At 40.9% G+C, this 16,904-nt stretch overlaps 1 protein-coding gene across 1 annotated transcript in view; it reads right to left on the reverse strand.

Annotated features, from left to right (window-relative positions):
• Nucleotides 1–864: 864 nt before the first annotated feature.
• The window catches only part of EP300 (E1A binding protein p300), a 65,097-nt gene continuing 49,057 nt past the window's right edge, over nucleotides 865–16,904 (reverse strand). Inside the window, exons 21-31 of the mRNA XM_009665258.2 lie at nucleotides 15,703–15,759; nucleotides 14,128–14,205; nucleotides 12,994–13,061; nucleotides 11,397–11,547; nucleotides 10,895–11,041; nucleotides 10,378–10,491; nucleotides 8,460–8,625; nucleotides 7,635–7,799; nucleotides 5,380–5,541; nucleotides 4,621–4,902; nucleotides 865–3,571 (exon numbers count right to left, since the gene is read on the reverse strand). Coding sequence (XP_009663553.2) covers nucleotides 1,322–3,571; nucleotides 4,621–4,902; nucleotides 5,380–5,541; nucleotides 7,635–7,799; nucleotides 8,460–8,625; nucleotides 10,378–10,491; nucleotides 10,895–11,041; nucleotides 11,397–11,547; nucleotides 12,994–13,061; nucleotides 14,128–14,205; nucleotides 15,703–15,759 — 3,640 coding nt within the window. The 3' untranslated portion in view covers nucleotides 865–1,321. The remainder of the gene's footprint in view (nucleotides 3,572–4,620; nucleotides 4,903–5,379; nucleotides 5,542–7,634; nucleotides 7,800–8,459; nucleotides 8,626–10,377; nucleotides 10,492–10,894; nucleotides 11,042–11,396; nucleotides 11,548–12,993; nucleotides 13,062–14,127; nucleotides 14,206–15,702; nucleotides 15,760–16,904) is intronic.

A 16,904-nucleotide genomic window follows, 5' to 3' on the forward strand; every position in this document is an offset into this window, starting at 1 on the left:
ACTAATTATTACTCCACACCCCTTATTATAGATTTGCATTTTAAAACAGTCATATACATTAAATAGCTCTCCAACTTCTAAATAGCAAACATTTAAAGTAGCATATGTTCTGCTATCCCCCCCCACCAGTTTAAGAACAAGCAACACATGTGGGAGAGAAGGGAAACATTAAAAACAGACTGTCTGTCTCACACAGTTTATTTAACAATAGGTAATAAGAAATCAATTTTTAACAGTCTATACAGTGATCGAAAGTTCATATTTATAAGTAATCAACTTTAATTGCATGATTTACAACATTTGAGGGTTTTTTGCTTTCTATTTTCAAGTTTTACAGAAAGTGGAAGAGGGTGGGAAAGGGGCACGGGAAAGAAAGCAAGCATAAAGAAGAAACCCCAGGGACTTTTTCTCAGGTTAAAATCATCCCCTTGGAATTGTTTCTTACCCTCTTTTTTATTTTTTTCCTGTTAGATGTAAAAATAACGAAAAAAATTCTTTCAAGAAAACAGAAACCACAATATATATACTACATCCATTTGGCAGCTGCCCCTGTGTATTTGCAAAAATGTTGTCTTCTCTCTACATGTACAAATTATTTTAATACTTGAAGTTTTTTTAAGCTCAGACTCTTGTATAGAAAATTCTTGGAGGACAAAAGTAGACTTCAGGAGGGGACTGAGTTATTTAATATTTTTACATTTTTCAAAGAATTGACATATTTCCAACCATAGAGGAAAAGATTGGTATTTTTTAATATATATATATTTATATATGTAATGTATTTTTAAAGCAACATTAACCCCTTTTGTCCTCCGGTTTTAAGAAAATGTTCTCCTGTAGTTTTTTTTTTTTTTTTTTTGCAGTGACATGAAGAAAAACCAGAATAGGGAAAATGTTTACCATCTGCCTCAGTAAATAACTATCAATATTACATATTTTCATTAATTTAAAAAAAAATAAAACCTATTGGAGGCATGAGTAGGGCGTCCTTTGGTGAAGGGCCAAAAGATCACCCTCTTTCCCCGACCTCCCCAACGCACACACGCGAGGAAAAAAAAAAAAACCCAAGAAAAAGGACTGGCTATGATTCCAGCCATAACAAAAATATATTCTTTGTACTCTACTGTCCCTCAGGTTCATTGTTGGTTTGTTTTTAAAACCACAAACTACTACTGCAGAGTTCAGATGTGTTCCAGGGAAAAATGTTGTTTTAGCTAAGAAAGATTCAAAAAAATTTGTCTTCAGTACAAAAAGTCTTGAGAAAATAAGGTTTTTTTTTCATTTTTTTTTCATTTTTTGCTCCCAAAATGCTACAATGTGTCTAGTGTATGTCTAGTGTACTCTGTGAAAGGTTTGAATTCAAGTCTGAGTTCTCAGAGCTGAGCCCCAGTTCCGTGGCGCTTGTACCATGGAGGCCTGCCATGCCGGGATTGCTAGCAAGCTGAGAAAGCATTGCACTCTGGTCCGGGCTGGCAAAGTGCCCTTGATCCATGGGGTTAGCCTGGGCAGCTACCAGTCCTGGATGTGGGGAGCTGGTCTGCGGGGAGACGTGGTGTGGAGAAGGCTGAGGTTGCATCCGGGGGGACGGGCTGGAATGGGGGGGCTGGGACTGGGGCCGCGGTGAGGGTACAGGCTGCGGAGAACGCACTTGATTGGTGAGCGATGAAGGGATCTGCTGGCCCTGTAAGTGTGGGGACTGGGCCTGATTGGGGAGCATGTGCTGTTGGGGGCTCATAGGATTGGGCTGAGCTGGGGACCCCATCTGCTGCTGAAGTAGCCTCTGCTGGAAAGCCTGCTGCAAACTGGCTCCCGTCTCTGCGCTCATCGCCTGCGGAAGCTGGCTTATTTGTCCCATGTTTCCTTGCTGCATCTGCTGCATGTGATGCTGCATTCGCTGCTGCTGCTGTTGCTGCTGCTGCTGCTGGGGGTACCCAACGCCCTGGGGCTGCTGAAACTGGTTGTGGTTGGCCATCCCCGGCCCCAGGGCTGGGCCTGCTCCTTGCTGCTGCTGTTGCTGCTGGTGGCGCTGCTGCTCGATCATCTGGTGCCGCCTCATGAGGAGGTCTCGGAACTGGGGAGCCATCCCAGAGTGATTCATGTTCATCTGCTGCGCCTGAGGATTCATCCCAGCCATGGCCTGCTGCGGCTGCTGCTGCGGCGGCGGCTGCTGCGGCATGCTGGGCCTCTGCACTCCTGCTTGCATGGGGCTCATGTTCTGCATGGCTGGGTTGGGGTGCACCCCTCCTTGCTGCGCTTGCATGGCCTGCTGTGGCTGGAGCCCCGGCTGACCCTGGGGGATCCCAGCCTGACCTGGCATCCCTTGGGGGTTCTGGGACCCTGCGTACTTGGCAGCTCGCTGCTTGATGAAAGCTGCCAGCAGCTGAGGATTGGAGTGAAGGATGTTAAGCACCTGCTGCTGCTGCATGGGTGAGCTGGGAGACCTGAGAGTCCGCAGTAGGTTTTGTAAGGCTGCCTGGGGCACAGGTGGTTGCTTGGGCTGAGCTGCGCCAGGTACCTGACCCATCCCGGGCTGAGGTGCCATATTCATGGGCTGCCCTGGCTGGGCTACTGACATCATGGATGGCCTCTGCATTCCTGGCTGCAGCTGCTGAGGTTGGGGTAACCCTCCCTGCACCCATGGTGGCTGCTGCTGGATGCCTGCCGGCCCCATTCCTTGATCTAAATGACCACCAGGACCTCTGGCTATCTGCGGAGGGTTCATTCCCATAGGTGGCATCTGGGGCATCTGGTGCTGAATTGGCCTTTGGAAAATCTGAACCTGTGCCATCTGACGCTGCGTCTCTGCTGCCCGCTGGATCTGCATGGCCATTTCCACGGCTGCCGGAGGAGGACCCTGAACTGGTGGTTGAGGAGGCTGGGGTGGAGTCGGAGGAGTCACCTGGCCACCTGCCTTGCCCTGGGACACAGCACTGGGGGGCTGAGTTCTTGGCATGGTGTAGGGTGGCATATTGTTGGGAGGCGCAGGTTGAGGCTGCGAGGCAGGCTGAGGTGGAGGTTGGGGTTGTGGGGTTTGCGGCGTAGGGGGCTGCTGGCCTGTTGGAGTTGTTGGGGTGGCTGGCGTCGGCGAGGGCAATCCTTGCTGCTGGCCTACCACACCGGTCCTCTGCATACTTGCCATCCGCCTTCGGAGCATCTGCGCCTGTTGCAGACGGTGCTGAAGTTGCTGCTGACGGAGCTTGTGTTTGATGTTGAGGCAAAAGGGCACGGGGCACTTGTTCTCCTGGCAGTGCTTTGCATGGTAGCAGCAAAGAGCAATGAGCTGCTTGCAGATAGGGCACCCTCCATTGGTTTTGCGCTTGCAACCTTTGGTGTGCTGGACAACCCGCTTCATCTTCTGACAGGATGGCAGTGAGCAGTTGGCATTGCGACACTGGCAGGCATGGACCAGAGACTGGATACAGCGCTGAATGCTCAGGCGGCGGGAATCACCGGGGCTCTGGGTGGTTGCAGTCTGCTGGTTGTTGCTCTCGTCATCTAGACCAAGGCCTAGTTTCTCCATCTTGTGGTCATGGTTCTTAGTGTTATAGCAGGTGATGCACAAGTCATAATCCTGGAAAGACAATGAAGGAGAGTGTCAACACTGTTCCTATAACTCCATAATAAATAATTTGAGGTGACCTGACTCCACTTACACCCAGATTTTTCCACGTGAATTGCTACAGGAGGGAAAAAAAATTCAACTTTTCAGGCTATGTTGAGGTGGTGGAGAAGGAATAAATCCAAATTATATAGCCAGGGAAAGCACGTGGGTGGAGGGATGTCTGAAATTTACACAAACACATACAGCTTGAAAAGCAAGTCTGCTCTGAGCTAATAGGTCACACACGATTCAGCTGGGCCAGAAAAATCACTTTTTCCTGACAAGGAAAGGGGAAGAGAAAGGCAAGCAATAGAATAGCTGCCCATGTGCTGCTTCTTCAATAGAAGAAGGTAAAAGTAGCAGGACAGGTACCAGTTTTCAAAGATGAAAGGAAAACACAAACAGGTTTTTCAGGTGAGCTGATAAGCAGTAGTGTCCTGATAGAACCACCTGAACAATGCTTACATGCAGAGAAAGTAGCAGCACAAGATTTAGGGCTCAATACCCAATTGTAAGAAAAAGATGCATGTCCTTAGGATTCATTAATCCTTAGGAAATTTAGACTTTATTTTCTGACACATAATGAGGAAACGGGACTGCCACATTTTAATCAGAGGCTTTCAGAACAGAATCTGATGCAGTCATTTACTTCTAGCAAGCTGAAAACTGAAGTTATAAAAGTCAGGTTCAAGGCGACGCCAGCTTTGGGAAGGCACAACACTGACCCAGACCACTGGAGTTGATCTTTAAACACACAGGTATCAAACACCTCTGGAGTCAAGAACGTTGTTTGCAACTACAGAGTGACTGGGAGAATCGTCCAATTATATATTAGTAATTTAAAAAGCACCAAGAACGGCGTATTTATGCTTTAGTGAGGAATCCGCTTTACAGCGTGGCAAAACCTCCATACCAGTAAACCAATTGCCAGCTACAGAAGTACCACAGCTCCGCACTGAGAAGTTAGTTCAGGTAAAGAGCACTCTGGGCACAAGTAAGGAGAACTTGACCGAGCATACCTCACAAACAGTGCAGTGCCATCTGGTCTCCACATGATGTTTGCACTCGTTGCAGGTGTAAACAAAGCGGTCTTGGCTCTGGGTATGCAGCTCCACCAGCATGCACATGGTTGACCACTGTGCCCTTCGTAGTGAGGAGAACTCCAGGTGTTTGTCTCTAGCAAGGGTGAGGAAAGCATCACGGCCGTCCATCAGGTCACACGGAATGAGTGGGTCAGGCTCAACGATGGGAGGCAGGGAATTGGCTGCAGGGCCAGCAATGAGACGGATTACAAAGAAGACCTGAAAAGTAAAGCAAAAATAGTTAATGCCAGCACCGATCAAGAGGTTTTAGTTAAACTTCACTATGCAGAATAGTTCTGGAATTGTATAATCAATACTTGAATGATGTGCTGACAGGGGTGGTGATTTGGAAAACGTGTATGCTTGCAAGGACTGGGAAAATTTCAAACCTCTTGATGCACTGCATTCACCTTCTGCAGGACTGTGTGGTAAAGAGCACTGGACTGAACAGTCCAGTTTGCCATGACAGTTTTACTGTTTGGAAGTTCTGTACAGGCACAACTGTATTTACCCCAATGCCCTCACAGCACAGAACGCCCAGACTTGCTGGAACCCTTGTCTAGTGGGTCACTCCATACAGGTTTGGCCGAGCGTTTTATTTACGGCATACGATTTGGCTGGAAGGCTTTGCATCAAGGCTTTGTACACCTGTCTACTTAAGTAGAATGTGTATTTCTCACTCTTATCAATTCTTACCTCTTTGTGCTTCTCCATAGTCGCATACAGCTTTTGGGAGAGATCATTGGACACATTGGGCATGCCAGGCTTCTTCTTATTGCCACGACTCAAGCTGCTCTTGTTCTTACTCGTCTTCTTATTGTTCTTCTTTTTGGCATTTTTGCTGTCTCCCTTGCTCACCTATTAATTTTAAAAGTTTTTTTTTTTTTTAAAGTTTATGTCAGGTATCTGAGTTATACCAGATCAATATTTTATTACTTTCACACCTTCTACAATTGGAGAACTAAACATATTTCACAGTGATTTACTCTGAAGACAATTACCACAGTGCCCTGAAAGACTAAATTAATTCAACTGGAATCACTCCAGAAGATAACAAGATGAGCAATACATAGTTCTAAAAATACTAAAAGCATAAATGCTCAGGAGGTGTAAGGGATAAAGAAAGCTAAACAATATTTACCAAAACCTGTTCCTCTACTGCAGTTCAATACCATAGAACATCTCAAATAATCCCAAAGGGCTTCAGCAGATGGCTTCTCAATGCAATTCAAACTAAAAATGACTGAAAAGCCCAACTGATTCTACACTAACCAGAGGTAAAGACGACTTAATAATTCACCTAGATCAAGTTTAACATTGCAGCCACCTGTCCTTTGTCTGACAATTTTTTTGTAATAGACTGTATTGAACTGAGCATTATGTGAAGTTGTTCCCAGTCCAAAAGGCATTACTAGTGCAAATTCTAGTATGCAAGATACAATAGGAGAAAGGTGCAACAGTCTAAACAGGTCAACTTCACTTCGATTATAATCGAGTAGCAATGAACAACTTATTCTCCCCTGTACTTCTTAAAAGGGCCTCTTGAGACCCTAGGGCATTTAATGATCAAGATCCAAAGCAGTTCTTATTCAAATAAGCTTTTTCCTAAGCTTAAAATAACTTTGATGGGACGGAACAGTGAACATGAATGACTATTTCATCACTTCATTTAAGAATACAGATTATTATTGCCTCATTTTCAAGAAGTGAGGCACTGGGTCAGTGAAGTCTTAAACTTATTTTTAATAATGACTGTTAAACAGCAATACGCAGCAAGCTTCCCCACCATGGGATTTTGGGCTAAACTGCTGTGAAGAATCAACCTGAGCGTTCACAAATCTCACACATGCAGCTAAGTCAGATTCTTCAAGACTAGTTTCTGGTATATTTGAGAGAGAGGAAGTTTCAGCTATGCCAAACTATAAACAGGTCCTTCTTAAGGCAGACACTAGTTAAATTGCATATGTGACAGAGCTGCCTAACTCCCAGGTTGGTCTTGCATTTAGAGTTTATTTAAAAGCCTTGAAAGGAGGTTTTGTGAAGCAGAACACAAGAGAACTACAAACTGTAGTTGCCATGCTAGGCCTAACTTTTTTTTGATGTAGTTATCACTTGAGAAAATAATTCTAAACCCCAATACAAATCTCTAATATGGAACAAGGTGACAAAGCAGCGGTGTTTAAACAGGACTAGCAAGTACAGTAAGCAAAAATAACTTCATCCTAGATTCATCTCCTTTTCTTAAAAAATAAATAAATAAAAGCCCAGAAGATCAAAGACTGCCAAATGTGTAGAGTTCAGCATCTTTTCCTTTTCACTCAATTAAACAGCGTATCTTTTTTGTTCTTTTATTGCAAAGTGTGAAAGCACAATTGTTGCACACCTTCCAGAAAACGTGCACAAATAAGACACCAGCAAGAAATGTCTCTGGTTTATAAGTAGCCCTACAACAAATTCTCATCAGTACTGCGTGTGCTAGATCCTCAATGCCTTAAGGTTTTCCACGACAAAAACACCCTACACAGTGAATCAGGGCTTTTTCAGAATGTTCTGCTAAGATATGTATTTTAACATTTAAGTTAGAGGGAAAAGGGTTAGCCACTGTCCAGAAGCTAAAGAATAAGGAGAAAGCTTCAAAGTCTGGCTGAGGTTGCAACGTGAACATTAGATAATAGGATTTCAGCAGTAAAATATTTAACTAGCAGCTGTTTCAATTTAATTGGCTTTGGTAATTAGTTAGGTTTACAGCCACAGAACAGCCACTGCTAATAAGAATTAGTTTAGTGATTTTTTTTTTTTTTTTTAAAAAACAGCTCTAATGTAAAATTGATATTTATCTTGCAGGAAAGGTGAAAAAGCCAGTTAACCAAAGAGCCTGGGCACTTCTTTTAATTAGCCACAGGTAGTCACAATTTTTACACTAGATGATGAAACAGCAGAAGCATTCTTACATCTGTGCTTTCATTGCTAGTGTTTTCTTCTCTCTTCCTTTCTTCTTCCTCTTGCTCCAGTTCCTTAATACTCTCCTCTAGAACATTAGGCCAGAAATCTCCTTCAAAGTACGGTAGCTCTTTTGCACTCGTTAGACGATCTTCTGTTGCCTGCTTAAATATATCCTGAAAAGAACAAAACGCTTGGTTACAACTATTACAAATCAAGCGAGTCAAGGCAACCGTTTAAATAAATAAAAAAGGCATGGGGAGACCAAGTGCAAAAGACAATTTTATAATTCAGTTTATGACGACACCATCTAAGCGCAGATTTACCCCTGCATCAGGTACAGATAGGTCCTCAGTTTGCAGTAACATTTCAAACGTTCCCCACTCCAAACAAATAAATCATTAACCATCACAGTAGACTCCAACATGCACACTTACCAAATGAGACAGTATAATCTCTATACGGTCCACAGTGGCTGAAGGCCAGATAATTTAGAAGATTCTAGATACTTCCAACTGTGTCAGTAGCCTAATTTGCAATTTTTTTTTTTTTTAAACACAGGAAAACTAAAGATTCCAAAAATTGTACTTACATTGATACAAATGAGATTTTCTCTTACCTAGTATTCCTCAAGAACGCACAGTTTTTGAGGAAGGTGCATCACCATTTTTGCTATAATTATTTCAGAAGTGTATGCTTTAAATACAATATGTTTAAACTTGTAGTGCTCAATTAACACTAGCACAGTATACTCTAGGCAAACACAATGCATAAGGTAAGAACAGAACCAAGACAACCCTAGCCAAAACCCCCCACAATCCAAACACTTAACACACCTTGTAATCATGGACAATGCGCTCCGACACAGATTTGTCCAGCATCTTTTTGTACCACTCTTGCAGTCGCTTGGGCTTGGGTATCTTTTGGTCAGGAGGATGGCAGTGGAAGATGTAGTCATCTCCTTCACTAGGAGGGCACGCCCAGATATGGCCAGTAGTATACCTATAGCACAGATAAAACAAAAAAGTACATGTGGGCTCTGGTGACTGTTAATCAAGCTTGCTTGCCTCTCTGCCACAAGATGGAGCCACCACAAAATTGGCTGGTGTTACCAGATGGACAATAATTATAGCTCTCCAAGATTTTAATTCTAGTGTTCGTTCTGGCTTCATTCATGCATAACGTTAGTGTCTTTTCACTAACTTTTAGAAATTCAGAGCTTCACGCAGAGCGGATAATATACAGTGTGTATGTTTTTCAGCCTAGAGGTAAAAATCAAAGCCTGATGTACACTTGCAACTGCCAGCTGGCTGATAATTACATAAGAGAAAGATGGAGACTAGATATTTTAATAGGAAAACGTCTCAAGAAGAAGAATTCAGCAATGTGGTCACTCATTACCTAGTGACAGTTTAGGAACACGTTTACCTAAACATACGCTTCACTTTATTGTAACTTTTTAACTTCAAAGATCAGTTTTAAAAGGTTTCACAATTAGATTTGGGAAAAAAACCAAACCAGTCACTCTCAACCCATGCTACTGAGTACACAATTCTATGCACTGCAAAGACAGAAGGCATCCAAATAGTAGCAGCTGCAGAGAATATAATGCTGCAGAGCTCACTACTTCTTTCTCAGTTATTCTCCATCAGTTTTTAAAGAACTCCAGTAGGAGGAATAATCAGAACTCAAGTTAGAGGAAAATAACCATCCTTGCCCTGTTGAGAAATACATCTGCAGAACCTTGCCCAGGCCCTGGAAACCGTAGCCAGTCGTCATTCCTTCTGCCTGGGAAGGGAGAGATGACGCTACGTGACCGATACTGTTTCCCCAAAATGAGAACCTGATGTTACCCATTAGCACAGAAAACAGCATTAAGTAAAACTGATGCCCGAGTTCTTTGCAGCAATTTTACAGACTTCCAGGTTAGAAATATATTATTACAAAAAGCAGAACAAAATGTCTGACATCTGCCTTCAAAGTACTAAGATATCATCATCATCTCACTCGAGTATTGAAGAGAGCACCACCTCCATTCTGACTCTCCCTTAATTCATCTTTCCTATACAACTATTCTAAACACAGTCCCTAACACTTTTTTCTTGAATAACTCTTTGCCAAGCTACTCCAGATACCTTCAGCAATAGATTGATGGGTACTTCACTGCCATTTCTACTTCAGTAATCACGGTCATTTAGTTTCCACCTTTCTCATTTCTTCAGTTGTGTTCTCTTTTGTGCTGTCCCTTGCATACTCTCCCTTTTCTCTTCCAACTTTCGAGATGCTCACAATTTCAACTACTTCTGCAAGAGATTTCTTAGTAGCCTTGCAGAGCTGTTACACAGTAAATCAGTACAGACAGAATACACTTACCTTTCTCCTCATAAATATAGGACCTTACTTGCAAGTCTTGAGGAATGACTTGACCAAACAGGAGCGTTTCACAAGGATTATATTATTAGCAAGGCCAGCCAAATTTTATGGTCCAGGTAAGCAGGTTCACTTTTTCTACTTGGACTTCAGGAAGTCTTAGATCAGTTCTGAAACTCTTTATATGTCTAAAAGATCTGAAGCACAAGCCTTCCCTGAAAAACCTGCAATCCCTTTTTATCCCTTCTTCTCAATTACACATAGGTATTGCCAATTTATTCTATCCCTTGTTGATACTTAGGCACTATACTCTGCACTTCATTTGCATTAAGAATTACTCATCACAAATGCTGTATAGAAAAAAATTATTAAAAACAGACTTACCCTAATTTCTTTACATATTCTAGGTATCCAATTAGTATTTCATGATAGACAGCAGTCCTCAAACACTTAGGGCGGAAGAAATGAACACTGTCAAGGTAAGATATATACACTCGCCTAAAAAAAAAAAAAAAAAAGAGGACATATACATTACATATTAATACATTATTTATGTAGTTGCAACATCCAATACAATACCAATCTTCAAAGACCCGGGTCCTAATTTACCTCTAGAAACTCAGCTTTCTTTTAATATTCCAGCCTCATCGCTCTGGAACTATCCAATTGCTTCCTTTAGAATACCGACTTGATCTTGAAGTCAACATGTATGCCAGCCAGCCTCCCCAACAAGAAGTGATTCTTATTAAAAAAAATCCCATTACAGACACTACTGCGTTACTAGAAACTAAGAGAAATTAAAGTCTTTTGATATGTAACACAAGATCTATGCAGAACTTCAGAAAGTTCACTCAGCTGAGACAGTACTAAAAATAAAACCAGCTTCCATGCAGCTCCTCACCTTTGATTGGGTGGGGGACAATCCGAGCCATACTCCTGTACATGCATCCCAAAGAAGCACAAGTCTACACCATCAATTTCTTCAAAGGCAAAAAGCGCTTTTGTTCGGTAAGGGAAAGACTCGGCCATCTCTCCACTGTCTACAAACCTACAGATTACAGCACGTAAGTGAGAATACCAAGTATGTTCACATATTAGAGAATACAGGGTAAGTAAATGCAATGATGAATGAGGACTGCAGTAAGTATAATTCTAAGATAATTTAAAAAAATATGCTTAAGACTACTCAAATATAAGGCACCACCCACTTTTTACTTTGAAAAAATGACAATGATCACAACTATTTAATATGCTTGTGCTATAATATCTGCTTGCCACAAACCAGTCAGTGGTGAGATTTTGAATGCAATACAGTCTTTACTTTTTCCTAGTAGCAGCACATAAGAAAATTCAAATAGCTTTTTGCTTACAAGAAAGCAAAATGAGAAATTGGAAGGACATACCTTGCCTTCATTCCTGGTTTTACTTCTACAGTTTTGTCAGATGCATGTACCACCCTAACTGTAACCTCTCCTGCCTCAGGGTGATTCTGTCGTCTTAGGAAATCATTAACTCTGTTCTCCAAGAAGGTACCAAGTCTTGTAGCAGGTAACCCTGTAGAAACAATACAACTCTGAATACATACAAAACTGAACCGTTTAAATGGGATTACTCTACTCAAACGTTAAAAGTGTTTTCCAATGTAGCCAGTCATAACTAAGGCTCCTCCTGAACAGAAGCTTTTAATTACTTAAAAAATTGGATCATGAACAGTGCTTCCAGACTTAGCTCCAAGACTTGATGTTGCATTTGGAAGTACATTCTGCCTTATAACGTCAGACAGTAGCCGAGTCAGTATCTTTCCTTACCGAAAGGAAACGCAAATATGTTTTGATAAGAAAAGGACCAAGTACTACTGTGTCTGTAGGTATATGTTTTGCTGTGAAGTTTCTCCTTTCAAACAAAATTCAGACAAAAGAAGTACAAGCGGAAAGTTAGCTGACAGAAGACCTACAGTTGAAAGGGAATTTAAGACCCCTGGTGTAACAGGGCCTATCTCATTGTCTGTAGCTTCTAGTAGAGTTACAAATCCATCGACTTTTCAATCATTCAATTTGATACCTTTCTGCGAAGTGTCACTATGCTATGTTGAATATACAATGGAAATAGGTGGCTAGAAATAGCAACAGAAAAATTGTAAGAGAACTCTTGGATTCCTCTAGTATTCTCAGTGAATCCAGAAAGCTTGGATTTTGGAAAGAGACAAAGATGTTCAAACCATCCATCCACTGATTGGGGCTTGCTTTCCGTTTCACAACGGCAGTTAGAACACTTTTGCGTCTAAGCTGTAAGCCCATCAAATCCAGCCCCTAAATTTCAAGATAGTCTTGGATATCCTCCTTCCTTTTTGTCAAAGCAACACCTTAAAAAGTAGTCACATAGCACTACATTTAACGCTTATGTTTACATCTTGACACTACTGTTTTGGTTTTTTTGAACAGAAATACAACTACCCACTTTTTTTTTTTTTTTTTTTTTAAGTGCACCAAGTTAAAAAAAAAAAGCTTTTGAGACTTTTGTCTATAAAAGAGGAACAACTTTATGCAGTTGTTGTCCATCTATGTTTTCAAAACAGCTGCCTCAATCAAGAGGAAACATCTGTAGAGCGCTTTGTCACCAGCTGATGCAACTTTGTCTCCAAAGCTTTTAAGAGCATCAGCGGTCATGGTGACTTGAGTATGTTATCATAAACTTAAGTTAGACTGCAAACACACAGTAACTATTTCCCAATGCTATTAATTCTGCAATTGAGATAAAAGGCCATGTATCATGCACCAGCGGGACTAAAACAGACATTAACCCTCTACAACAGACTATTAACCTGAAAATACACATTAACACAAGTATTCTGAGCATCACAATTGAATCTGGTCAAAACTATCCTCCCATTTCTAACTTGAAGAAAATAAAAGATGGAAATAAATGCAAAATGAGCATAAAAGCCACTTCCTCTCCATTCTTAACAAATTATTTAAGTTTTCTGGTGTATCAGAAGCTTACTTTTAGCAGAAAATTTGTTCTCTTTCCTGGTTCGCCCTGTTTTCTTCAGGCAGCCATCACAGACAAAGCTGAAGCAGAAATACAAGAAAGTGAAAGACCATTCCAAATCAAACCATAAGTTCCTTAGCATCTGATCATTAGGGGTAAAACCTTTTAAAAGAAAATACCTTAACTGAAATTTGAAGTAAAAACAACAAACAGCACAAAGACCACTGCCAGCAAAAACAGTCCAACTGTTTCAGGGCTGCAAGCTCAGAGTGCATACCCCATCAGGTCCTCCTGCTGCTACCTGCCAGCTTCAGCCCAGAAAACATCACTAGGATGCCTGACAACATTGGCTTACAGTATTCCTTCTCAAACCACTGTATCAGTTGAAGATGATAATGAATTATGTAACGCTGACATTTTTCTTTAAACACCCAATTACATTGGAGCATGTCAACGATGGGCAGAGTTTCTTCAGTTATAGAATATATACCACTTTCGCACAAATTTGATTGGAACAACAAATCAGTAAAATAATAGCTCTCGTCAAGAACAAAACGCCTAAACTCTCTTCAGAAAGGTTTATTTACCTATGATTTATCTGCTTTTTTTAAAAGGTTATTAAAGCAAATGGAAAAAAAACAGTATTTCACATGATCCATAGCTCTTGATCAAAGGGGAGTGGATCTTGTTTTTCCGATTTAATCTGATCATTGAGGTAAAAAAACAAGTTAAACTGTTAAGCTCTTTGGTGGTTACAAAACTTCTACTTGAAGAGGACAAAATCTGAACTGTACAGAAAGCAGATCAGTGTGAAACTGTTACAGGAACTAAAAGCAGAACTCCTTTTCACAAAGGACTATCATCTTTAAATACAGAATAAGCTTGAAAGGCTCTCTTCCAATTACAGGAACGTTAAAAACATCCAAAAATAAGAACAACTTCACATATGATACTGTAAGATACGGTCTCTAAGTTAGAGTTTACCATATATATGTTCTGCAAAACTTTCAAGTGGCAATGCAACTTTTCCCATTGGATAGGGTTTTTTAGGCATGGTTTTAGAGGTAACTAAGATAATGAAGTTTAGACAAAAAACACTAGTCAATCTATCGTACGCTGTCTAGGTAAGAAGGAGAAATTCCTCACCCAGAAGGCCAGATTATCTCATTATGAAGAACACAGATCTGGTGCATTTTTCTTCCACACTCTATACATTCAACAAACCTGTACGGGGAAAAAAAAAAAAAGGAAGGTAGGGAAGCGAGGTTAGTAGCAACATTATTTGGTAGCGTATTTTGTATTTTAACAGAGGTGCTCTAGCACTTATGCTCTTGAGCCTATTTAACATAAAGGGCATGTCCATGCTGAGAACAGCCTGCAGACTGATTTAAGGACCAGCCAGATGAAGTCAGGTAGACTGCAGGGACACATTATTGCTATTTGCCTGCCTTACTGCCATCTACCTCACTTTATACATAGATACGTATGTACATAAATACATATATCTAAAATTATATATAGATATATTTATATATATATAGCAAAGTCTTGGTAAAGGATCAAATCTGTGAAATGCTTGTTACTATAACAGAGAGGAAGCTGGGTTCACAGGTGCCAGAAGTGAAGATTCAGAAATATGTTAGCTCTAGTTGCTCCATCACATTTAAAGTCTAGGATATGTTGCAGGAAGGTGGGAAAGTGGGGGGAGAAAAAACAGTAGCAAAGTCAAGGTCATATTCAGAAGGCCAGTAGAGATTTAAGGAGAGCTGAACTAAGTTATACAGCCTCCTTCACAAATGTTGGAAGAATATGATTTTCTGGAATACCTAAGGTTGCTTCATGCATCAGGATAGTGACTCCTTTTGAACGCATCTATTTATAAGAGTCTGATACTTAAAATGAATGACTCATTTACGTAGGGCACATTGCATCATGCTAAGTTAGGCTTGTATTCTAGTGTTAGGCTGCATCTTCACTATAACAAAGGCACAGACAAGTTATGAATTAAGTTACTGTTCCCTTCTTCCCACAGCCCTTGTAAAATGGAAGAAAGAACTGGCTGACCCTTAGAAAGACAGTGTGGGAAGAATACACACCCTTTTTGCTCAATCATTTGAGAGCAAAGATAACATTTTAGGAGTAGCAGCATAGGTAGATAACGGAGTGCATGAAGCGCCTTCAAAAAAAACCTCAGAATAGAGAGGAAAGAAATCAACTGATTCACCATATTTAAGCTTTACTGAATGTCTACAGTTCTGCTTCCAGAGCAGTGTGGAAGAATTGGTTGATTCAAATTTAACAGATCCTTCTAGTACAGCTGCCTGTAAAATGACAGCTAGAAAAGCTAACAGCATCAAAAAAACTACTGCCAAGTGACACAAATAGTTTTGAGACTTCATGCATTTGCCACAAGGTTTCAAATTGCTGAGTTATAAGCATTCATCCCTTCTGTTGAACCTACATTCAAGGCAACCAAATGCACTAATTCAAGCCCATACATTCAGATTTACATTTTTCCTCAAATGTAGACACAGAAATTTCGAATCTCAGGACAGAATGCCAGATATGCAGCTTACAGAGCAGCATCTGCTGGTTAACAAACAGAGCTACACTACATTTGGAAAACCTCGAAAAACAAAGGTGGTGGTGAATGAATAGTATGCCTTTTCAAAATAGTTATGATGAAACGAGGAGCATTCAAGATGTAGCAGCACTACTTACAGTTCAGGGTCCAGTGTATCATTTTTCCTTTTTGAAAACTGTTCTTTGTTTATTGTGCTATGGAGAAACAGGTGATAAAACTCAGTTTTAACACAAAATGACATATGTTCATGCTGTACCACATTCGTCTCCGCACATACCAAAACAAGACTTGCAATTAGATTTCTTAAACACTCACTAGCACTCACTATAAGGGAGTTGGATTTCACAAAATGAGATAACCGACTCTGCTCGGGGCAAAGATGCTTTTCTGTGGGACAAGAACTTGCAAAGAAACACATTCCTCCCTTACTCAGTTTTACCATAGGATAAATGGGTAGCTTGCCGACATTCAAGTTTTGGACCAGTTTGATCAGTCTTTCATAGTAAAAGGACTGTTTGATATGCCTACCCGACATTTTGAAGGCAGAGAATTTCAATTATCTTTGGCTATAAGGAAAGGTAGGTTATCTTATTTCAGATTCTTCTAGCCTTCCTCCTAGATTAAATTCAAAAGAGAAATTTCAGCTTCCAAACCTGCAAGACTAGCCCAGCCATTACTTTTCACTTGAGCTTGACTTTCCCTTCAGCATTTACAGAGCCAGCAATTCCATCTGTTTGACAGTGAGGTCCCAGGTATCTTTTATACCAGTCTGGTTCACAGTAGTCCAGAACAACTGCACAAGCAACATCCAGATCTCTGAGAACCTTCTTTTAAGGGGGAGCTGTACAACCTGAGCTGATGAGTGCATGCTTCCTTCAGAAGCAGGAACAGAGACTCCATCCAACTTGAATGAGACGCATTAACCTTCCTACCCTTTTATTTCAGTATTTACCCTGAATAGCCAGCTGCAGAATTTTTCAAGCTTGTTATCTGATGAATCAAGAGGGTTCAATCTTCCAATTACTTCAAATTGCAGTTTTACTCACCACATAATACATAGGACCTTACAAATACGGTTCCTGAGCTTTTTTGCTTTTACTCATTTTAACTGTGTGTTGTGGAGACGGAATAAGGGAGCAGGATCTCCCTGCTCCTGTAAAATGAGTTCCTGGGACAAAGGCTATAGTGGGTAAGGGAACACATTCAAAATATACTTGCTCCTTGTGTATAGCCTATACTTTCCATCTTCACTACCTAACAACCAAGTATTTAAACCAGCTATGAAAAGAAAGTATATCAGGAGGTGGAAGTACCTTCTTATCGCCACTTGTGTTCAAAG

The sequence above is a fragment of the Struthio camelus genome, chromosome 1 (genome assembly GCF_040807025.1).
Source record: "Struthio camelus isolate bStrCam1 chromosome 1, bStrCam1.hap1, whole genome shotgun sequence".
Taxonomy (NCBI): Eukaryota; Metazoa; Chordata; class Aves; order Struthioniformes; family Struthionidae; genus Struthio; species Struthio camelus.